The sequence below is a fragment of the Oncorhynchus nerka genome, linkage group LG25 (genome assembly GCF_034236695.1).
Source record: "Oncorhynchus nerka isolate Pitt River linkage group LG25, Oner_Uvic_2.0, whole genome shotgun sequence".
NCBI classification, from domain to species: Eukaryota; Metazoa; Chordata; class Actinopteri; order Salmoniformes; family Salmonidae; genus Oncorhynchus; species Oncorhynchus nerka.
This window is the reverse complement of record NC_088420.1, coordinates 39,532,625-39,557,171: the sequence shown is the minus strand read 5'-3', so window position 1 is coordinate 39,557,171 and position 24,547 is coordinate 39,532,625. Positions and strand designations below refer to the sequence as shown.

At 44.3% G+C, this 24,547-nt stretch overlaps 1 protein-coding gene across 3 annotated transcripts in view; it reads right to left on the bottom strand.

The window, feature by feature from the left end:
- The window catches only part of LOC115109494 (genetic suppressor element 1-like), a 43,652-nt gene extending 19,572 nt beyond the window's left edge, over positions 1-24,080 (bottom strand). The window contains exon 1 of one of the 3 annotated variants that reach the window (XM_065009782.1): positions 23,934-24,080. In XM_065009782.1, coding sequence (XP_064865854.1) covers positions 23,934-24,027 — 94 coding nt within the window. In that variant the 5' untranslated portion in view covers positions 24,028-24,080. Of the gene's footprint in view, positions 1-7,316; positions 7,529-23,933 lie in introns of those variants that run through there. The other 2 variants (XM_065009781.1, XM_065009783.1) reach the window with 2 other exon arrangements.
- Positions 24,081-24,547: the final 467 nt, after the last annotated feature.

Genomic DNA, 24,547 nt, shown 5'->3' with positions numbered 1-24,547 from the left:
GCTCCGTCTTGCCGAGGTTCAGCTTGAGGTGGTGATCCGTCATCCACACTGATATGTCTGCCAGACATGCAGAGATGTGATTCGCCACCTGGTCATCAGAAGGGGGAAAGGAGAAGATTAATTGTGTGTCGTCTGCATAGCAATGATAGGAGAGACCATGTGAGGTTATGACAGAGCCAAGTGACTTGGTGTATAGCGAGAATAGGAGAGGGCCTAGAACAGAGCCCTGGGGGACACCAGTGGTGAGAGCACGTGGTGTGGAGACGGATTCTCGCCACGCCACCTGGTAGGAGCGACCTGTCAGGTAGGACGCAATCCAAGCGTGGGCCGCGCCGGAGATGCCCAACTCGGAGAGGGTGGAGAGGAGGATCTGATGAGAGATAGCGGGAGAGCTGGCCAAGGACGGCACGTTCAAGAGTTTTGGAGAGAAAAGAAAGAAGGGATACTGGTCTGTAGTTGTTGACATCGGAGGGATCGAGTGTAGGTTTTTTCAGAAGGGGTGCAACTCTCGTTCTCTTGAAGACGGAAGGGACGTAGCCAGCGGTCAGGGATGAGTTGATGAGCGAGGTGAGGTAAGGGAGAAGGTCTCCGGAAATGGTCTGGAGAAGAGAGGAGGGGATAGGGTCAAGCGGGCAGGTTGTTGGGCGGCCGGCCGTCACAAGACGCGAGATTTCATCTGGAGAGAGAGGGGAGAAAGAGGTCAGAGCACAGGGTAGGGCAGTGTGAGCAGAACCAGCGGTGTCGTTTGACTTAGCAAACGAGGATCGGATGTCGTCGACCTTCTTTTCAAAATGGTTGACGAAGTCATCTGCAGAGAGGGAGGAGGGGGAGGGGGAGGAGGATTCAGGAGGGAGGAGAAGGTGGCAAAGAGCTTCCTAGGGTTAGAGGCAGATGCTTGGAATTTAGAGTGGTAGAAAGTGGCTTTAGCAGCAGAGAGAAGAGAGGAAATGTAGAGAGGAGGGAGTGAAAGGATGCCAGGTCCGCAGGGAGGCGAGTTTTCCTCCATTTCCGCTCGGCTGCCCGGAGCCCTGTTCTGTGAGCTCGCAATGAGTCGTCGAGCCACGGAGCGGGAGGGGAGGACCGAGCCGGCCTGGAGGATAGGGGACATAGAGAGTCAAAGGATGCAGAAAGGGAGGAGAGGAGGGTTGAGGAGGCAGAATCAGGAGATAGGTTGGATAAGGTTTGAGCAGAGGGAAGAGATGATAGGATGGAAGAGGAGAGAGTAGCGGGGGAGAGAGAGCGAAGGTTGGGACGGCGCGATTACCATCCGAGTAGGGGCAGTGTGGGAAGTGTTGGATGAGAGCGAGAGGGAAAAGGATACAAGGTAGTGGTCGGAGACTTGGAGGGGAGTTGCAATGAGGTTAGTGGAAGAACAGCATCTAGTAAAGATGAGGTCGAGCGTATTTCCTGCCTTGTGAGTAGGGGGAAGGTGAGAGGGTGAGGTCAAAAGAGGAGAGGAGTGGAAAGAAGGAGGCAGAGAGGAATGAGTCAAAGGTAGACGTGGGGAGGTTAAAGTCGCCCAGAACTGTGAGAGGTGAGCCGTCCTCAGGAAAGGAGCTTATCAAGGCATCAAGCTCATTGATGAACTCTCCGAGGGAACCTGGAGGGCGATAAATGATAAGGATGTTAAGCTTGAAAGGGCTGGTAACTGTGACAGCATGGAATTCAAAGGAGGCGATAGACAGATGGGTAAGGGAGAAAGAGAGAATGACCACTTGGGAGAGATGAGGATCCCGGTGCCACCACCCCGCTGACCAGAAGCTCTCGGGGTGTGCGAGAACACGTGGGCAGACGAAGAGAGAGCAGTAGGAGTAGCAGTGTTGTCTGTGGTGATCCATGTTTCCGTCAGTGCCAAGAAGTCGAGGGACTGGAGGGAGGCATAGGCTGAGATGAACTCTGCCTTGTTGGCCGCAGATCGGCAGTTCCAGAGGCTACCGGAGACCTGGAACTCCACGTGGGTCGTGCGCGCTGGGACCACCAGATTAGGGTGGCGCGGCCACGCGGTGTGGAGCGTTTGTATGGTCTGTGCAGAGAGGAGAGAACAGGGATAGACAGACACATAGTTGACAGGCTACACAAGAGGCTACGCTAATGCAAAGGAGATTGGAATGACAAGTGGACTACACGTCTCGAGTGTTCAGAAAGTTAAGCTTACGTAGCAAGAGTCTTATTGACTAAAATGATTAAAATGATACAGTACTGCTGAAGTAGGCTAGCTGGCAGAGGCTGTGTTGTTGACTATGTAGGCTAGCTGGCAGTGGCTGCGTTGTTGACACTACACTAATCAAGTCGTTCCGTTGAGTGTAATAGTTTCTACTGTGCTGCTATTCGGGGCTAGCTGGCTAGCTAGCAGTGTTGATTACGTTACGTTGCGTTAAAAGAACGACAATAGCTGGCTAGCTAACCTAGGAAATCGTTCTAGACTACACAATTATCTTTGATACAAAGACGGCTATGTAGCTAGCTATGTAGCTAGCTACGATCAAACAAATCAAGCCGTTGTACTGTAATGAAATGAAATGAAAAATGTGATACTACCTGTGGAGCGAAGCGAAATGCGTCCGGGTTGTTGAGTGCGGAAGTTCTGTTCGGTAGACGTTGGCTAGCTGTTGGCTAGCTAGCAGTGTCTCCTACGTTAAGGACGACAAATAGCTGGCTAGCTAACCTCGGTAAATTAAGATAATCACTCTAAAACTACACACTCTAAACTACACAATTATCTTGGATACGAAGACAGCAGAGACAACTATGTAGCTAGCTAACACTACACTAATCAAGTCGTTCAGTTGAGTGTAATAGTTGTGCTGCTAATCGGTAGACGGTGGACGTTAGCTAGCTGGCTAGCTGCAGGGCAGATAGCAGTGTAGACTGCGTTAGGACGACGAAATACGATAATTACGCAATTATCTATGATACAAAGACGGCTATGTAGCTAGCTAAGAAGAAATTGCTAAGATTAGACAAATCAAACCGTTGTACTATAATGAAATGTAATGAAATGTAATACTACCTGCGGACCGAGTGCGGATGCGACCGCTCGCTCCAACCCGGAAGTGTATGTGTCTCTGTTTTTATCTCTCTCTGTTTCTCTATGTTTCTCTGTTTCTCTTTCTCTCTGTTTCTCTCTCTCTCTGTTTCTCTCTCGCTCGGTTTCTCTCTCTCTCTCTCTGTTTCTCTCTCTCTGTTTCTCTCTGGTTCGCTCTCTCTCACACTGTTTCTCTGTTTCTTTCTCTGTTTCTCTCTCTGTTTCTCTGTTTCTCTCTTTTCTCTGTTTCTCTGTTTCTCTCTCTCTTTTTCTGTTTCTCTCTCTGTTTCTCTGTTTCTCTCTCTCAAAAAAATTATCTGTTTCTCTCTTTCTCTGTTTCTCTCACAGTTTCTCTGTTTCTCTCTGTTTCTCTGTTTCTCTCTCTCTGTGTTTCTCTGTTTCTCTCTCTCTGTTTTTATCTCTCTCTGTTTCTCTGTTTCTCTCTGTTTCTCTGTTTCTCTTTCTCTCTGTTTCTCTCTCTCTCTCTGTTTCTCTCTCGCTCGGTTTCTCTCTCTCTCTCTGTTTCTCGCTCTCTGTTTCTCTCTGTTTCGCTCTCTCTCACACTGTTTCTCTGTTTCTTTCTCTGTTTCTCTCTCTGTTTCTCTGTTTCTCTCTTTTCTCTGTTTCTCTCTCTCTGTTTCTCTGTTTCTCTCTCTCTTTTTCTCTCTCTGTTTCTCTGTTTCTCTCTCTCTTTTTCTCTCTCTGTTTCTCTGTTTCTCTCTGTTGCTCTGTTTCTCTCTCTCACACAATTTCTCTGTTTCTCTCTCTTTCTCTGTTTCTCTCTCACAGTTTCGCTGTTTCTCTCTCTCTTTTTCTCTGTTTCTCTCTCTCTGTTTCTCTCTCTCTCACACTGTTTCTCTGTTTCTCTCTCTCTCACACTGTTTCTCTGTTTCTCTCTCTCACACTGTTTCTCTGTTTCTCTCTCACACACTGTTTCTCACTCTGTTTCTCTCTCACACACTGTTTCTCTCTTTCTCTATGTTTCTGTTTCTCTCTCTCACACTGTTTCTCTGTTTCTCTCTCTCTTTTTCTCTGTTTCTCTCTCTCTCACACTATTTCTCTGTTTCTCTCTCTCACACTGTTTCTCTGTTTCTCTCTCACACACTGTTTCTCTCTCTGTTTCTCTCTCACACACTGTTTCTCTGTTTCTTTCTGTTTCTCTCTCTCACAGTTTCTCTGTTTCTCTCTGTTTCTCTGTTTCTCTCTCTCACAGTTTCTGTTTCTCTGTTTCTCTCTCTCTTTTTCTCTCTCTGTTTCTCTGTTTCTCTCTCTCAAAAAAATTATCTGTTTCTCTCTGTTTCCCTGTTTCTCTCTCTCACACAATTTCTCTGTTTCTCTCTCTTTCTCTGTTTCTCTCTCACAGTTTCGCTGTTTCTCTCTCTCTTTTTCTCTGTTTCTCTCTCTCTGTTTCTCTCTCTCTCACACTGTTTCTCTGTTTCTCTCTCTCTCACACTGTTTCTCTGTTTCTCTCTCTCACACTGTTTCTCTGTTTCTCTCTCACACACTGTTTCTCTCTCTGTTTCTCTCTCACACACTGTTTCTCTCTTTCTCTATGTTTCTGTTTCTCTCTCTCTGTTTCTCTCTCTCACACTGTTTCTCTGTTTCTCTCTCTCTTTTTCTCTGTTTCTCTCTCTCTCACACTATTTCTCTGTTTCTCTCTCTCACACTGTTTCTCTGTTTCTCTCTCACACACTGTTTCTCTCTCTGTTTCTCTCTCACACACTGTTTCTCTGTTTCTTTCTGTTTCTCTCTCTCACAGTTTCTCTGTTTCTCTCTGTTTCTCTGTTTCTCTCTCTCACAGTTTCTGTTTCTCTGTTTCTCTCTCTCTTTTTCTCTCTCTGTTTCTCTGTTTCTCTCTCTCAAAAAAATTATCTGTTTCTCTCTGTTTCCCTGTTTCTCTCTCTCACACAATTTCTCTGTTTCTCTCTCTTTCTCTGTTTCTCTCTCACAGTTTCGCTGTTTCTCTCTCTCTTTTTCTCTGTTTCTCTCTCTCTCACACTGTTTCTCTGTTTCTCTCTCTCTCACACTGTTTCTCTGTTTCTCTCTCTCACACTGTTTCTCTGTTTCTCTCTCACACACTGTTTCTCTCTCTGTTTCTCTCTCACACACTGTTTCTCTCTTTCTCTATGTTTCTGTTTCTCTCTCTCTGTTTCTCTCTCACACTGTTTCTCTGTTTCTCTCTCTCTTTTTCTCTGTTTCTCTCTCTCTCACACTGTTTCTCTGTTTCTCTCTCTCACACTGTTTCTCTGTTTCTCTCTCACACACTGTTTCTCTCTCTGTTTCTCTCTCACACACTGTTTCTCTCTGTTTCTCTCTCTGTTTCTCTCTCACACACTGTTTCTCTCTTTCTCTATGTTTCTGTTTCTCTCTCTCTGTTTCTCTCTCTCACACTGTTTCTCTGTTTCTCTCTCTCTTTTTCTCTGTTTCTCTCTCTCTCACACTATTTCTCTGTTTCTCTCTCTCACACTGTTTCTCTGTTTCTCTCTCACACACTGTTTCTCTCTCTGTTTCTCTCTCACACACTGTTTCTCTGTTTCTTTCTGTTTCTCTCTCTCACAGTTTCTCTGTTTCTCTCTGTTTCTCTGTTTCTCTCTCTCACAGTTTCTGTTTCTCTGTTTCTCTCTCTTTTTTCTCTCTCTGTTTCTCTGTTTCTCTCTCTCAAAAAAATTATCTGTTTCTCTCTGTTTCCCTGTTTCTCTCTCTCACACAATTTCTCTGTTTCTCTCTCTTTCTCTGTTTCTCTCTCACAGTTTCGCTGTTTCTCTCTCTCTTTTTCTCTGTTTCTCTCTCTCTCACACTGTTTCTCTGTTTCTCTCTCTCTCTCACACTGTTTCTCTGTTTCTCTCTCTCACACTGTTTCTCTGTTTCTCTCTCACACACTGTTTCTCTCTCTGTTTCTCTCTCACACACTGTTTCTCTCTTTCTCTATGTTTCTGTTTCTCTCTCTCTGTTTCTCTCTCACACTGTTTCTCTGTTTCTCTCTCTCTTTTTCTCTGTTTCTCTCTCTCTCACACTGTTTCTCTGTTTCTCTCTCTCACACTGTTTCTCTGTTTCTCTCTCACACACTGTTTCTCTCTCTGTTTCTCTCTCACACACTGTTTCTCTCTGTTTCTCTCTCTCACAGTTTCTCTGTTTCTCTCTGTTTCTCTGTTTCTCTCTCTCACAGTTTCTGTTTCTCTGTTTCTCTCTCTCACACTGTTTCTCTGTTTCTCTCTCTCACACTGTTTCTCTGTTTCTCTCTCTCTGTTTCTCTGTTTCTCTCTCACACACTGTTTCTCTCTTTCTCTCTGTTTCTCTGTTTCTCTCTCTCTGTTTCTCTGTTTCTCTCTCACACACTGTTTCTCTCTTTCTCTCTCACACTGTTTCTCTGTTTCTCTCTCTCTCTCTGTTTCTCTCTCTCACACACTGTTTCTCTGTTTCTCTCTCTCTCTGTTTCTCTCTCTCTCTCTGTTTCTCTGTTTCTCTCACACTGTTTCTCTGTTTCTCTCTCTCACACTGTTTCTCTGTTTCTCTCTCTCTGTTTCTCTGTTTCTCTCTCACACACTGTTTCTCTCTTTCTCTCTCACACTGTTTCTCTGTTTCTCTCTCTCTCTGTTTCTCTCTCTCTCACACTGTTTCTCTGTTTCTCTCTCTCTCACACTGTTTCTCTGTTTCTCTCTCTCACACTGTTTCTCTGTTTCTCTCTCTCTGTTTCTCTGTTTCTCTCTCACACACTGTTTCTCTCTGTTTCTCTCTCTCTCTGTTTCTCTCTCTCTCTGTTTCTCTCTCTCTCACACTGTTTCTCTGTTTCTCTCTCTCTCACACTGTTTCTCTGTTTCTCTCTCTCACACTGTTTCTCTGTTTCTCTCTGTTTCTCTCTCTCATACTGTTTCTCTGTTTCTCTCTGTTTCTCTCTCTCACACTGTTTCTCTGTTTCTCTCTGTTTTTCTCTCTTACACTGTTTCTATCTGTTTCTCTCTCTCACACTGTTTCTCTGTTTCTCTGTTTCTCTCTGTTTCTCTGTTTCTCTCTCTCTGTTCATCTGTTTCTCTGTCTCTCTGTTTCTCTGTCTCTCTGTTTCTCTCTCTGTTTCTCTAACAAGCTCTTGAGCTTATTTAGCAAAATAACTCACAAGAACATGAATGCACACACTGCCTCTATATTTCCCCCTTCCATGCTCGCTTTGGTTTGTTTATCTTTTCTCTCTCTCACTCACTGGGTCTCTTTCTCTCTCACAACAATACATACACACTGATACACATGCTCACCACACCAGGCACACATACACTAGGACATAACAAACAACACTCACCGGCTCCCTGTTCTTCCTGCTGGCATTATCTTTTCTCTCACGCTCTCTTTCCCTTTCACACTCTCCCTCTTTCTTCTTCACGCTCCGTCTCTCTCTCATTCCCTCTCTGTCTTGCTCTCTCGTTCTCTCTCGTTCTCTCGGTCTTGTTCTCGCTCCTCCAGGAACAGCCCTCTCAGTCATGCAGCTGCTACACGATCACATGATTCCCTCACTGTCCCCCTCCCTTCTCTTTCACCCTCTCTCCCTTTCTATCCCCATACCCTTGTTTCTCCCCTCCATCCTACTCCCCCTTCCTGTCTACCCCCTCCTCCTCACACCTCCAGCCACCTCTTCTCTTCTCCCTCTCTCCTCCCCCACTCTTAAGAATGAGGAGGAGCAGGAGGATGAGGATGGAGGGAGGAGCAGGGGTAGACTTCATCCATCACTCTGTCTCCACACATCAGCCCTGTCTGCTGCAGGGGCCCTGACAGTGACATCTCTCCCCTGACCCCTGAGTTTATGCTTGGCCAGGGGGACAGGGGCTGACGAGGGATGGAGGAGTGTTTAGAGTGGACAACATGACAGCCCAGCGCTTACACACACGTATAAACAAAAAATAAACTCAGCCCTCTGTCTCTCTTACACACACACACACACACACACACACACACACACACACACACACACACACACACACACACACACACACACACACACACACACACACACACACACACACACACACACAGCGTGGCAGGGGACCTGCTCTATCCTTTGTGTGTGTGTGTGTGTGGCAGGTTAGCGTTTTCGTCATGAATAATGTTCTGGAGGCAGCTCTCCAGAGTGGTAAGTCGCTGGCACAGGCACAAAGTCATACAATCTTTTAAACATAACCTTAACCCTAACCACACTGCTAACTCTAATGCCTAAACTTAACCTTAAATTAACACCAAAAGCTCAATTTTATTTTCCTGAATTTGTACAATATAGCCAATTTTGACATTGCAGTTGTCCTATCTGGTGGAAATCGCTCAGTTCTGCCGAAAGACAAGGCTCTATAAACGTCATCCTGTGTGTGTGTGTGTGTGTGTGTGTGTGTGTGTGTGTGTGACATTAGGATTGGTAAACAAGCATTTACACTGCCCATGCTCATTTACCCCAAGAGTATGTGTATGTTATTTCCTGCTCTGTCATTACGCCACGGAAGAGAATGGAACACACACACTGTAAACAGCGCTCACTCCTACCCCCATTTCAGTTTTATACAGTAGCTGGCAAAGGATTTTATGTTCTACTGACACGGAAAGTAGAGTCAGAGCCAAATGTTTACAATCCTCGTAATCATGGCTGCAATATCAATTCTGAGTGCAATGTGTGTGTGCATGAGGAATTGTAATCTCTCAAATTAACAGCCTCAATCACACAACATTATGACGTCAGTTACTGGCATCTAAGAACACACATACACACACAGTCACACACACACTATCTGCTGACTCAGTATTTGTGCATCATGCGTCACACATCCTATGGCCCTAAACATCTAATCTCCAGGGTAGAGGTCGACCGAATTAGGGCCGATTTCAAGTTTTCATAACAATCGGAAATCGGTATTTTTAGGTGTCGATTTGCCTATTTTTAAAATATTTTTTATACCTTTATTTAACTAGGCAAGTCAGTTAAGAACACATTCTTATTTTCAATGACGGCCTAGGAACGGTGGGTTAACTGCCTTGTTCAGGGGCAGAACGACTGATTTTCACCTTGTCAGCTCGGGGGATACAATCTTGCAACCTTACAGTTAACTAGTCCAATGCAATAACGACCTGCCTCTCTCTCGTTGCATTCCACAAGGAGACTGCCTGCTACGTGAATGCAGTAAGCCAAGGTAAGTTGCTAGCTAGCATTACATTTATCTTACAAAAAAACAATCAATCATAATCACTAGTTAACTACATGGTTGATGATATTACTAGATATTATCTAGCGTGTCCTGCGTTGCATATAATCTGACTGAGCATACAAGCATACAAGTATCTAAGTATCTGACTGAGCGGTGGTAGGCAGAAGCAGGCGCGTAAACATTCATTCAAACAGCACTTTCGTATGTTTTGCCAGCCGCTCTCCGTTGTGCGTCAAGCATTGCGCTGTTTATGACTTCAAGCCTATCAACTCGCGAGATGAGGCTGGTGTAACCGAAGTGAAATGGCTAGGTAGTTAGCGCTCGCTAATAGTGTTTCAAATGTCACTCGCTCTGAGCCTTCTAGTAGTTGTTCCCCTAGCTCTGCATGGGTAACGCTGCTTCAATGGTGGCTGTTGTCGTTGTGTTGCTGGTTCGAGCCCAGGGAGGAACGAGGAGAGACACTGGCAATACTAAAGTGCCTATAAGAACATCTAATAGGCAAATACAAATGGTATAGAGAGAAATAGTCCTATAATTCCTATAATAACTACAACCTAAAACTTCTTACCTGGGAATATTGAAGACTCATGTTAAAAGGAAGCACCAGCTTTCATATGTTCTCATGTTCTGAGCAAGGAACTGAAACGTTAGCTTTCTTACATAGCACTTTTACTTTCTTCTCCAACACTTTGTTTTTGCATTATTTAAACCAAATTGAACATATTTCATTATTTACTTGAGGCTAAATTGATTTTATTGATGTATTATATTAAGTTAAAATAAGTGTTCATTCAGTATTGTTGTAATTGTCATTATTACAAATAAATAAACAAAAAAATCGGCCGATTAATTGGTATCGTTTTTTTTGGTCCTCCAATAATCGGTATCGGCGTTGAAAAATCATAATCCAGGGACAAGACTGCCAGCTAGCATCTTCAGCCCTGATAAGCTAGGGAAATGTAAGGTAGTAGTAATTACTGTAGTGTACCTCATTACTAGATAACTATTTTATAGTGCAAACAATACAGTACATACAGTGCAACATTGAAAACACACACATATATATACAGTTGAAGTCAGAAGTTTACATAGACCTTAGCCAAACACATTTAAACTCAAATTTTCACAATTCCTGACATTTAATCCTAGTAAAAAGTCCCTGTCAGTTAGGATCACCACTTTATTTTAAGAATGTGAAATGTCTGAATAATAGTAGAGAGAATGATTTATTTCAGCTTGTATTTCTTTCATCACATTCCCAGTGGGTCAGAAGTTTACATACACTCAATTAGTATTTTGTAGCATTGCCTTGAAGTTGTTTAACTTCAGTCAAACGCTTTGGGTAGCCTTCCACAAACCTCCCACAATAAGGGGTGAATTTTGGCCCATTCCTCCTGACAGAGCTGGTGTAACTGAGTCAGGTTTGTAGGCCTCCTTGTTCACACACGCATTTTCAGTTCTGCCCACAAATTTTCTATAGGTTTGAGGTCGGGGGTTTGTGATGGCCACTCCAATACCTTGACTTTGTTGTCCTTATTAAGCCGTGATTGATCGGCGGGGCTCTGTATCGGCAATTAAAAGGGTCCAGGCCAATTGGCAAAATAGGTATTGTAGCCCAAGGAGTGCTGATAGACCTCTTCAGCTAGCAGGGAGATGGGCCTAGCATAGGCTATCTGCAGGCCAATTGGTGCTGACTTCAGGACTGAGACGTTAGTCAGGAGAAGCCAATCTGATAGCAGCTAGCTAGCTGCGATGATCCAGGTGAAGAGGTTCAAAGCTTGCGGTAGGAATCCGGTGATACGGAGAAAAAGAAGTCCGAACAGCTCTGGGATGAATCGCGAAGTGCAGCCTGGTAGGAGTTGTCCGGGCTAATGGTAAGCTGATGACCGCTATCAGAGGCTAGCTGATACGAGCTAGTAGCTAGTTACCTGGCTAGCTTCTGTTGGGGGTTCCGGTTCTAAAGTAAAGAAAATAGCAGATCCATACCACATTGGGTGAGGCGGGTTGCAGGAGAGTATGTTGAAGTTGGGGTTAAGAAAATTATTTTAAAAAATATATAAAATATATACATATAAAGATATATACACAGGATACGACAAGACGAAGACAAAGACGCCTGACTGCTACGCCATCTTGGATAATTCACCTTTTATGGTGACAACAACGCCCTTATTTGCTGTATAATTTGGAACTATTCGAATTAGGCCACGGCATGCAAAAGACTAATTGTTGTTCAATATTCAGTTTATGAGTAGATTATTGGGTTTGTATGTCCTGCCTTAGTATAGGCTCTGAGATGAAATAGGCAATAATGTCACGCTCCTATCGCACAGCAATACTGTAGCCTACCCATACTGTCAAATACATACACTGCCGGTCTATTTACTGTGTTGGCAGAATGTTTGAATATCTTGCTGTAATTGTGCACGTGACAATAAAAACTAGAAACTTGATACATAGGCCTACTTCAATGTAAGATCAGCTGTTAAATTTGACTGTATACCGGTATTATAAACTGCGTTGCCTATGATATTGCAAAACTTGGACTAGATATAGCCTATCTATTTACTAGGCTTCTAGGCTACATTGTATTTTGTTGTATTGCTCTTTCGGGAATATAAACCCATCACGGCCAGAAAAGCTGACTAATATTGTATATTCGGCAATAGCTATGAATATAAATCGGAAATAGATTCTTATGTCTAGTCATAAGATTACTTTGTCAATTTATTTTAGATGCTAAAAATAAAACAGATTTTCACTCTTCGCACTAATGGCAAATGGTTGAATTCTTGTTAATATGTTTTCCTGGTTAGTTTTTTATGAATAAGCTTTTCATCATTTGTACAAAATACTTACTTGCAATACAATATTTCAACCACTAACAGATGTGCATACGCATGATCTAAAGTTTGCGGGAAGTGAGCACATTCTCACATTAAGTTAAAATATATATATATATATATATATATATATATATATATATATATATGATAACACAATTAAATAAATGATTCCCTCTTTGTTGCAATTTTCCCCATCTTTGCTTATGTTACCCTGGCCTTGCTAACCTTTTTTCCAGTTGCAAGTTCTGGCACATTCATTCCAGCAACATAGCATCCTGCATCCCACTGCTGGTTCACTTTTGAAGCTAAGCAGGGTTGGTCTCTGGATTGGAAACCAGATGTAACTGGAAGTAATGAAAATAATAATGTGTACAAATAAATGTGAAAAAATGTATTTTTCTTCACGAGGGAAAAACGTGAAAAATGTATGTGTTTTTCAAGTTTTTCACTTGAAATTGTTCACATGCTTTTTTCACGTGATTTTTGTTTGGTCATGGGCTCTTTCCCTCACAATCTTCTCTTCTGTTTTGAACACTGATCTGGAAGGACTACGCACTTAGAAAACAAGGTGCTATATAGAACCTAAAAGGGTTCTTCGGCTGTCCCCATAGGAGAACCCTTTGAAAAACTATTTTTTGATTACAGGTAGAACCATTTTGGTTCCAGGTAGAACCCTTTTGGGTTGCATTTAGAACCCTTTCCACAGAGGGTTCTACCTGGAACTAAAAAGGGTTATCCTATGGGGACAGCCGAAGAACCCTTTCGCAACCATTTTCTCTAAGAGTGCAGATAGGTTTAAGCTTTACTTCTGTACACCTATCCAGTCCTTTCACCTAGGATCAAGTAATGACAGAAAGCTAGGAAACCAGGAAAAGAAAGAGCAATAAAGGGAAAGAGAGGGGGAGGGTTGTAGAATTGGGACTGAGCCTATACTGGTTCTGTTCCTGTAGTCTCCCAGTGGAGAACAATAACAGAACCGTTCTATGGGCAGTTTGTCAGCATAATCACACTGTAATCACTGTTTCTGTGATAAGAGCTGCTTATCATTGTCTCTAGGATTAGGAGCGCTCTCATGAAACAGTGTTATATTCTCTCTGTCTCTCTCTCTATTTCTCTTTCTCTCTCTCTCAATTCAGTTCAAATGAGCTTTATTGGCATGGGAAACGTGTACATTGCCAAAGCAAACAACATCAACAAAAAAACAACATCAAAACATTAAAGTAAACATTGCACTCATAAAGGTTTTTAAATAATAGACGTTTCAAACGTTTTATTATCAGCTATGGACAGTGTTTTTAACAATGTATAACTAGTTGTAGTACTAATAGTAGGGGAAGATAAGTAAACAGACCAAAATTGGTGGTATTCATAATGTTGTTTGTGCTCCACTGTTGCCCTGTATTCATGGCAACGGGCTACGAATCTTGCTACTGTGATTGCACATTGCAGTATTTTTCCTAACAGTTATGTGAGTTTATCAATGTTTGATTTGTTTTCAAATTCTTTATGGGTTTGTTGTATCTGTGGGAAATATGTGTCTCTAATATGGTCATACCTTTGACAGGAGGTATGGAAGTGCATCTCAGTCCACGTCATTTTGTGAGTAGTGTGCACATAGGCAGACTTGGCTCTTGAGAGAGGAAAGACTATGGCAACCTCTCTCAATAACAAGGCTATGCTCATTGGGTCTGTACATGGTAAAGGATTTTCTTTGTTTAGGGCCAGATAACATTCCAGTTTGCTCTGTTTTTTGGTTGATTCTCTCCAGTGTGTCAAGTAATTATCTTTTTGTTTTCTCATAATTTGTTTGGGTCTAATTGTGTTGCTGTCCTGGGGCTCTGTTGGGTCTGTATGTGAACAGAGATCCAGAACCAGCTGGCCGAGGGGACTCTTCTCTAGGTTAATATTTCTGTAGGTAAGGGCTTTGTGGTGGAATGTGTGGACATCGCTTCCTTTTAGGTGGTTGTAGAATTTAACAGATCTTTTCAGGATTTGGATATTTAGTAGGTATGTTCTTAATTCTGCTCTGCATGCATTGTTTGGAGTATTTTTGCATGAGTCTTAATTGGGTGTTTGTCCCATTTTGTGAATGCTTGGTTGGTGAGTGGACCCCAGACCTCACAACCATAGAGAGCAATGGGTTCTATAAGTGATTTAAGTATTTTTAGCCAGATCCTAATTGGGATGTCGAGTTCCATGTTCCTTTTGATGGCATGGAATGTATTTTTTGCCATGTCTCTTAAATCGTTCAGAGTTTTGTGGAAGTTACCTCTGATGTTGATGTTTAGGCCGAGGTAGCACAGGAGGTTGATGGCAACTTAATTGGGGAGGACGGGCACGTGGTAATGGCTGGAGCCGAATGAGTGGAATGTATCAAATACATCAAACACATGTTCCCATGTGTTTGATGCCATTCCATTTGCTCCAGACATTTTTATGATCCATCCTCCCCTCAGCAGAGGTAGGTATAATTATTTGTGTGCTCTAGGGCAATGGTATCTAGATAGTATTTGTATTTGTTGTCCTGGCAACTGGACCTTTTTTTGGAACACCATTATTTATGTCTTAATGAGATTTACTGTCAGGGCCAAGGTCTGACCGAATCTGTGCAAAAGGTCTGTAGGCCCTCCTTGGTTGGGGACAGAAGCACCAGATCATCTGCAAAAAATAAACATTTGACTTCAGAGTCCAGTATGGTGAGGTCGGGTGCTGCAGACTGCTCCAGTGCCCTCACCAATGGGGCTCAAGCTGCATCCCTGTCTCATGCCATGGCTCTGAGGAAAGATATATGTGTACAAGGATTTTATAATATCTCATGATCTCCCGCAACACTGCTTTCCATCAATTTGTATAGCAGACGCTCATGCCAAATTGAGTCAAAAGCTTTTTTGAAATCAACAAACCATGAAAAGACTTTGCTTTTGTTTTGGTAGTTTTTTTGTTGTTGTCAATTAGGGTGTGCAGGATGTATATACGTGGGGTCTGCTGTTGATGATACTGCAGAGGATTTCTCCTAGGTTACTATTGACGCAGATTCAAGAGCTGAGGACAATGTTGAAGAGTTTAAGAATAGCCCATTTGAATTTGTGATCTGTGTATTTTATAATTTTGCTTAGTCTACCATCAACACCGCAGTCCTTTTTGGGTTGGAGGGTTTGTATTTTGGCTCATCCAATGTAATCGGAGAGTTCTGGTAGTCTTTAATAGCTGATTTGCAAATGATCATGTATATGTGTTTGCTCTTGGTTCTTTGTTATATGGCAGAAAATGCTGGCGAAGTGGTTTATCCATACATCTCAATTTTGGATAGATAGCGCTTCATGTTGTTGTTTGTTTAGTTTGTTCCAATTTCTCAGAAGTGATTTGATTCTATGGATTCTTCAATCACAATGAGCTGTTTTCTGACATTCTGACATTCCTTCTTTTTTCTTAGTGTATTTCTGGACTGTTTTAGTGTTTCCGCATAGTGAAGGTGTAGGTTCAGGTTTTCTGGGTCTCTGTGTTTTTGGTTGGATAGGTTTCACAATTTCTTTCTTAGGTTTTTGCATTCTTCATCAAACCATTTATTGTTGTTGTTAGTTTTCTTGGGTTTTCTGCTAGAATTGTTTTAATTTGATATGTTAGCTGATAAGTCAAATATACTGTCCATCGCATCTACAGTGGGGCAAAAAAGTATTTAGTCAGCCACCAATTGTGCAAGTTCTCACACTTAAAAAGATGAGAGAGGCCTGTAATTTTCATCATAGGTACACATAAACTATGACAGACAAAATTAGAAGAAAAAAAATCCAGAAAATCACATTGTAGGATTTTAATGAATTTATTTGCAAATTATGGTTGAAAATAAGTATTTGGTCACCTACAAACAAGCAACATTTCTGGCTCTCACAGACCTGTAACTTCTTCTTTAAGAGGCTTCTCTGTCCTCGACCTGCACCAGGCTGGGAAGCCTGAATCTGCAATAGGTAAGCAGCTTGGTTTGAAGAAATCAACTGTGGTAGCAATTATTAGGAAATGGAAGATATACAAAACCACTGATAATCTCCCTCGATCTGGGGCTCCACGCAAGATCTCACCCCGTGGCGTCAAAATGATCACAAGAATGGTGAGCAAAAATCCCAGAACCACACGGGGGGACCTAGTGAATGACCTGCAGAGAGCTGAGACCAAAGTATCAAAGCCTACCATCAGTAACACACTACGCCGCCAGGGACTCAAATCCTGCAGTGCCAGACGTGTCCCCCTGCTTAAGCCAGTACATGTCCAGGCCCGTCTGAAGTTTGCTAGAGAGCATTTGGATTATCCAGAAGAAGATTGGGAGAATGTCATATGGTCAGATGAAACCAAAATATAACTTTTTGGTAAAAACTCAACACGTCGTGTTTGGAGGACAAAGAATGCTGAGTTGCATCCAAAGAACACCATACCTACTGTGAAGCATGGGGGTGGAAACATCATACTTTGGGGCTGTTTTCTGCAAAGGGACCACTGATCCATGTAAAGGAAAGAATGAATGGGGCCATGTATCGTGAGATTTTGAGTGAAAACCTCCTGCCATCAGCAAGGGCATTGAAGACGAAACGTGGCTGGGTCTTTCAGCATGACAATGATCCCAAACACACCGCCCGGGCAACGAAGGAGTGGCTTCGTAAGAAGCATTTCAAGGTCCTGGAGTGGCCTAGCCAGTCTCCAGATCTCAACCCCATAGAAAATCTTTGGAGGGAGTTGAAAGTCCATGTTGCCCAGCAGCAGCCCCAAAACATCACTGCTCTAGAGGAGATCTGCATGGAGGAATGGGCCAAAATACCAGCAACAGTGTGTGAAAACCTTGCGAAGATTTACAGAAAACGTTTGACCTCTGTCATTGCCAACAAAGGGTATATAACAAAAGTATTGAGATAAACTTTTGTTATTCACCAAATACTTATTTTCCACCATAATTTGCAAATAAATTAATAAAAAATCCTACAATGTGATTTTCTGGATTTTTTTCCCTCATTTTGTCTGTCATAGTTGAATTGTACCTATGATGAAAATTACAGGCCTCTCTCATCTTTTTAAGTAGGAGAACTTTCACAACTGGTGGCTGACTAAATACTTTTTTGCCCCACTGTATACTATGCTTCTTGCAGGATGACAACGTCTGTATTTCTGATGTATTTTGTGAAGTCTGGGTTACTGCTCTTTAGGCCAAAGGCAGATTAACTCTCAGACCTTGTATATTCCAGGATGAAATCTGGTGCCTGGTGGTGCTGTGTTCTTGATTTAGGTCCTCTCGGCGTGGGTCCTCTCAACGTGGGTCCTCTAGGTGCAGGTTCATGGGGAACCCTCGCAGGTCTGGGTGGGTTGTCCATTGCTCTGTTGCTCTTGTGTGAGGTGCTGGGGCTGCAGCAGAGGAAGACGTCTTTAAGGGTTCTTGCAAAAGTAGGGACTGTTGCTTTGTATAGGTGGACCTGGTCATAAAGACTGTTGAAGTCCAGGAAATTCTTGCTTTTACCCTGCTGTATGGTAGCAGGGTGAAAGTATTTTCACTGTAACAGGGTGGAGATAACCACTTCTGAGTTGGAGAAAGTGGAAGAAGCTTTTTCAATCACGGCCTTGAGTGCTGTGGCCACCCTTTCCTGCTGTGCTCTCAGGTCGTCTGCGCCTTTGTGAATTATTATGTGGCTGGGTGAACCCTAGTTGGTCTTCAGATAGCAGGTCTAGGTCACACTGGGTGTTTGGGCACCAGAGTTTAGACACTGTGTGCCTCTCTCTCTTCCTCGCTCCTTCTTTCTCTATGTGTGTTGTGTTTGCTCAGGAGGCTGTGGTCTAAATCCAGTGGGTTGACACCTGGTTACCCAGCCTTAGGGCCTTGGACTGACTGTCTGTGAGGAACAGACGGTCTGTATCTCAGCGGTCTACAGCAGAATCATACTCATCTTGTCTCTCCTCTCCACGCACGCACACACACACACACACACACACACACATTTACAAACACCACAATACACAAACCGCTCCTCACAAACAGGTATTTAATACAGAGAGTACCAACGGGGAAAGTAAGTTGGTGCATTCAAACATTAAGTCATATAACTGAGTAACTTCAGGATGTTTTAGCATAAATACCTGGAACAATTTATTAGATGGTATGATTATAATCTGCTTATAAACAATTATTGGTTCATTTGTTTCCCATGGTAAGTTGTTTGTAAATCATTATCATACTGAATCAAAATGCAGAGTTAAGAATTCAAATAGAATAGGCCCATACAGTTTTGTAAAGGGAAGTGAACGGTAAAGCACCCAGCCAGGTCTGTTAAAGATTGACTTTGAAATTGGATGTCTATCTATGTCCTGAGGACATTGGGAACTGCATTCAAAACCAGACACTAGGGGCAACAGTGAGTGCAATTACAATCAAGTAGGTACAGTTGAAGTCGGAAGTTTACATACACCTTAGCTAAATACATTTAAACTCAGTTTTTCACAATTCCTGACAGGTCAGTTAGGATCACCACTTTATTTTAAGAATGTGAAATGTAGAGATAGTAGAGTAGTTAGTAGAGAGAATAGTTTATTTCAGCGTTTATTTCTTTCATCACATTCCCAGTGGATCAGAAGTTTACATACACTCAATTAGTATTTGGTAGCATTGCCCTTAAATTATTTAACTTGGGTCAAACATTTTGGTTAGCCTTCCACAAGCTTCCCACAATAAGTTGGGTGAATTTTGGCCCATTCCTCCTGACAGAGCTGGTGTAACTGAGTCAGGTTTGTAGGCCTCCTTGCTCACACATGCATTTTCAGTTCTGCCCACACATTTTCTATAGGATTGAGGTCAGGGCTTTGTGATGGCCACTCCAATACCTTGACTTTGTTGTCCTTAAGCCATTTTGCCACAACTTTGGAAGTATGCTTGGGGTCATTGTCCATTTGGAAGACCCATTTGCGACCAAGCTTTAACTTGATGTCTTGAGATGTTGCTTCAATATATCCACATAATTTTCCTGCCTCATGATGCCATCTATTTTGTGAAGTGCACCAGTCACTCCTGCGGCAAAGCACCCCCACAACATGATGCTGCCACCCCGTGCTTCACGGTTGGAATGGTGTCCTTCGGCTTGCAAGCCTCCCCCTTTTTCCTCCAAACAAAACAATGGTCATTATGTTCAAACAGTTCTATTTTTGTTTCATCAGTCCAGAGGACATTTCTCCAAAAAGTATGATCTTTGTCCCCATGTGCAGTTGCAAACCGTAGTCTGGCATTTTATGGCGGTTTTGGAGCAGTGACTTCTTCCTTGCTGAGTGACCTTTCAGGTTATGTCGATTTAGGACTCGTTTTACTGTGGAAAGAGATACTTTGTACCAGTTTTCTCCAGCATCTTCACAAGGTCCTTTGCTGTTGTTCTGGGATTGATTTGCACTTTTCGCACCAAAGTACGTTCATCTCTAAGAGACAGAACGCCTCTCATTCCTGAGCGGTATGACGGCTGCGTGGTCCCTGACCATAGTTTGCTTTGTATGTTTCTATGTTTTGTTTGGTCAGGGTGTGATCTGAGTGGGCATTCTATGTTGGATGTCTAGTTTGTCTGTTTCTGTGTTTGGGCCTGATATGGTTCTCAATCAGAGGTAGGTGTTAGTCATTTGTCTCTGATTGGGAACCATATTTAGGTAGCCTGTTTTGTGTGGGGTTTTGTGGGTGTTTGTTTCCGTGTCTGTGTTTGTTTCACCACACAGGACTGTTTCGGTTTTGACATTTATTGTTTTGTATATTTGTATTGTTTTCCCTGTATTCGTCTTGATTAAAGATGTTTAACCCTAACCACGCTGCGTTTTGGTCCGCCTCTCCTTCCCAGGAAGAAAACCGTTACAGAACCACCCACCACAACAGGACCAAGCGGCGTGGTGATAGGCAGCGGAAGCAGGAGCAGCGCAAGGAGGAATGGACATGGGATGATGTATTGGACGGCAAGGGTTGCTACACATGGGAAGAGATCCTGGCGGGAAAGGATCGCCTTCCATGGGAACAGGTGGAGGCAGCTAGGAGAGCAGAGGCAGCCGGAGAGAGGAGCCTGCGATATGAGGGAACACGGCTGGCAAGGAAGCCCGAGAGGCAGCCCCAAAAATGTATTGGGGGGCGGCACACAGGAAGTATGGCGAAGCCAGGTAGGAGACCTGAGCCAACTTCCTGTGCTTACCGGAGGGCGAGAGAGACCGGGCAGGCACCGTGTTATGCTGTGGAGCGCACGGTGTCCCCAGTGCGGGTGCATAGCCCGGTGCGGTACATACCAGCTCCTCGTATCGGCCGGGCTAGAGTGGGCATCGAGCCAAGTGCCATGAAGCCGGCTCTACGCATCTGGTCTCCAGTATGTCTCCTTGGGCCGGCGTACATGGCACCAGCCTTGCACATGGTGTCCCCGGTTCACCTGCACAGCCCAGTGCGGGCTATTCCACCTCGCCGCACTGGCAGGGCGACCGGGAGCATTCAACCAAGTAAGGTTGGGCAGGCTCGGTGCTCAAGAGCTTCAGTGCGCCTGCACGGTCCGGTCTATCCAGTACCACCTCCACGCATCAACCCTCCGGTGGCAGCTCCCCACACTCGCCCTGAGGTGCGTGTCCTTGGCCCTTTACCACCAGTGCCGGCACCACGCACCAGGCCTACAGTGCGCCTCGTCTGTCCAGCGCTGCCAGAGCCTTCCTCCTCTCCAGCGCTGCCGGAGTCTCCCGCCTGTCCAGCGCTGCCGGAGTCTCCAGCCTGTCCGGCGCTGCCAGAGCTTCTGCCCCTCAGTCCAGAGGCGCCAGAACTCCTCCGTCCAGCGCTGCCAGAGCCTTCCTCTCCAGCGCTGCTAGAGTCTCCTGCCTGTCCGGCGCTGCCAGAGCTTCCGCCCCTCAGTCCAGAGGCGCCAGAGCTCCTCCATCCAGCGCTGCCAGAGCTTTCCTCCTCTCCAGCGCTGCCGGAGTCTCCAGTCTGCCCAGCGCCGCCTGAGCTACCCGTCTGCCCAGCGCCATCAGAGCCGCCAGTTTGCAAGGAGCCGCCAGTGCCGCCAGTCTGCAAGGAGCCGCCAGTGCTGCCAGTCAGCCAGGAGCCGCCAGTGCTGCCAGTCAGCCAGGAGCCGCCGGTGCGCCAGTCAGCCAGGAGCCGCCAGTGCCGCCAGTCAGCCAGGAGCCGCCAGTCAGCCAGGTTCCGCCAGAGCCGCCAGTCAGCCAGGATCCGCCAGTGCCGCCAGTCAGCCAGGAGCCGCCAGGATCCGCCAGAGCCGCCAGTCAGCCAGGATCCGCCAGTGCCGCCATTTAGCCAGGATCCGCCAGTGCCGCCAGTCAGCCAGGATCCGCCAGTGCCGCCAGTCAGCCAGGATCCGCCAGTGCCGCCAGTCAGCCAGGATCTGCCAGAGCCGCCATTCAGCCAGGATCTGCCAAAGCCGCCATTCAGCCAGGATCTGCCAGAGCCGCCAGCCAGTACGGAGCTACCCCTCTGTCCCGAGCTACCCCTCTGTCCCGAGCTGCCCCTCTGTCCCAAGCTGCCCCTCTGTCCCGGGCCACATCCAGCACCAGAGCCGCCACCGCGGACAAATGCCCACCCAGACCCTCCCCAATAGGTTCAGGTTTTGCAGCCGGAGTCCGCACCTTGGGGGGGGGTACTGTCACACCCTGACCATAGTTTGCTTTGTATGTTTCTGTGTTATGTTTGGTCAGGGTGTGATCTGAGTAGGCATTCTATGTTGGATGTCTAGTTTGTCTGTTTCTGTGTTTGGGCCTGATATGGTTATCAATCAGAGGCAGGTGTTAGTCATTTGTCTCTGATTGGGAACCATATTTAGGTAGCCTGTTTTGTGGGTGGTTGTTTCCGTGTCTGTGTTTGTTTCACCACACAGGACTGTTTCGGTTTTCACATTTATTGTTTTGTATATTTGTATTGTTTTCCCTGTATTCGTCTTGATTAAAGATGTTTAACCCTAACCACGCTGTGTTTTGGTCCGTTACACCATGGTGTTTACACTTGCGTACTATTGTTTGTACAGATGAATGTGGTACCTTCAGGCATTTGGAAATTGCTCCCAAGGATGGACCAGACTTGTGGAGGTCTGCAGTTTTTTTCTGACGTCTTGGCTGATTTCTTTTGATTTTCCCATGATGTCAAGCAAAGAGGCACTGAGTTTGAAGGTAGGCCTTGAAATACATCCACAGGTACACCTCCAATTGACTCAAATTATGTCAATTAGCCTATCAGAAGCTTCTAAAGCCATGACATAATTTTCTGGAATTTTCCAAGCTGTTTAAAGACACAGTCAACTTAGTGTATGTAAACTTCTGACCCACTGGAATTGTGATACAGTGAATTATAAGTGAAATAATCTGCCTGTAAACAATTGTTGGGAAAAATTACTTGTGTCATGCACAAAGTAGATATCCTAACAGACTTGCCAAAACTATAGTTTTTTAACAATAAATTTGTGGAGTGGTTGAAAAACAAGTTTTAATGACTCCAACCAAAGTGTATGTAAACTTCCGACTTCAACTGTAAGTAAGTAATCCTATGACTCTGGATCTGAAGATTGTGTCTTCGATCCCAGTCGTGGACACTGTTTTTTAATTTTTTTTATTTGAACCTTATCCAAAACCTTAACCATTTGGAATGAGTGCGTAAACTTAACCCTTAACTTTGACATTTTACGTTTGGAGAAATGGAACGATACAGAGTAGCAAGAGCAACAAAAACTCTTTGAAATTTGACGTTGGGAGCAACTTCGAAATTTGACGTTTGGAGAACGTGGTTGAACGTCTAATTCCGCAGTGAGATTGTGAGAGCTTGTTGAATGCACCTGTGCAGTCCAAGCAGACACCAGTGCAGTCCAGGCAGACACCAGTGCACAGCAGGTAGACTTGCAGCTACCTAGGTGAAAAATCTGTTGACGTGCTCTTATGCAAGGCACTTAACCCTAATTGCTCCTGTAAGTTCCTCTGGATAAGAATGTTTGCTAAAACACTTTTTTCCTGTATCCTATAGGAGAGGAGACTTGTTGGTTTAGTGTAGGACACTCTACCCCTGCTGAACAGCTGCTCTACCACAGGTCAGCTGCACATTGTGTGTGTGTGTGTGTGTGTGTGTGTGTGTGTGTGTGTGTGTGTGTGTGTGTGTGTGTGTGTGTGTGTGTGTGTGTGTGTGTGTGTGTGTGAAATGGCTTATCTCCTCTGCTGCTCCACACCTGCTACAACACTGTATCTACCTGTCTGTGGGAAAGTGTGTGTGTGTTTGGCCTACTCTACCTGCTGGGAGTGTAGCCTACACACAAAGCGTATCTGATCCATTTGAATGCAGAGCAATGAGGCCGGCGCCATTAAAGTAGATAAACGTGATGGTGCTGTTAAAGGTCCCTTCTACCTACAGAGGAACTTATGTAACATACACCCTCATGAGTAGCTACTCTTCATGGAGTAATGACTTTCCAACCACACAGCTAAACAAGACGACTTGCTTGGCCCTCTGTTTGACTAAGGACTAGTTTGCCAGCTACTGAACTTCCACAGCAAACATTGACACAAGCTGTTATTGACTGGGCTACGCTTCAATTCTATAATTTAAAAAAAACATAAATGGGTATTAAATTAATCATATAACACATACCACAAGAACGAGATAAATTAATCATATAACACATACCACAAGAACGAGAGAAAGAGAGAGATCCATCCTCACTACAGACATACTGTAGCGGTAGCCTACACAGCGGTAGCCTACATGGAGAGCGCAGAGAGGAAGACTGCCGTGGCATAAGCAGTGCTATCTTTCCCTCTATCTGATTCAACCAACTTCTGGAGCGATAACAGTAGGCTAACCACATAAATTAACGAGGTACACGAGCACTAAACGCCCATATACTACTTCAACTAGTTTAGGCTACTTACCGCGTAAACAGAGACGGTTAAATCCTCGGTTTTGCGTTAATCCCAGTATAAAAGAGGAACCATCGGCTACCGCTGTTCCTTGGCATAGACTCATATGAAATAGCAAGGTGTACTCTACCACACTCTCTCTCTCTCTCTCTCTCTTCTCTCTCGCGGGCGTTCGCACGAGCTTTCTTTCTCTTTCTCTCTCTCTCTGTTTCTTTTTCTCTCTCTCTGTTTCTCTCTCTGTTTCTCTCTCGCTCTCTCTCTGTTTCTCTCAGTTTCTCTCTCGCTCTCTCTCTCTGTCTCTCTCGCTGTCTCTCTCTCTCTGTTTCTTTTTCTCTCTCTCTGTTTCTCTCTCGCTCTCTCTGTTTCTCTCTCGCTCTCTCTGTTTCTCTCTCCCTCTGTCTCTCTCGCGCCACTTGCTAGCTCTAGCTTTATTTCTCTCTATCTAAATTCAAGTGCATTTATTGGCATGGGAAACATATGTTTGCCAACGGAAGTGAAATAAACAAAAGTAAAATGAACAATCAGAAATGAACAGTAAACATTTCACAAACAAAAGTTTCAAAAGAATAGAGATATTTAAAATGTTATACAGTATATACAGTATATACTCTCTCTCTCTCAATTCA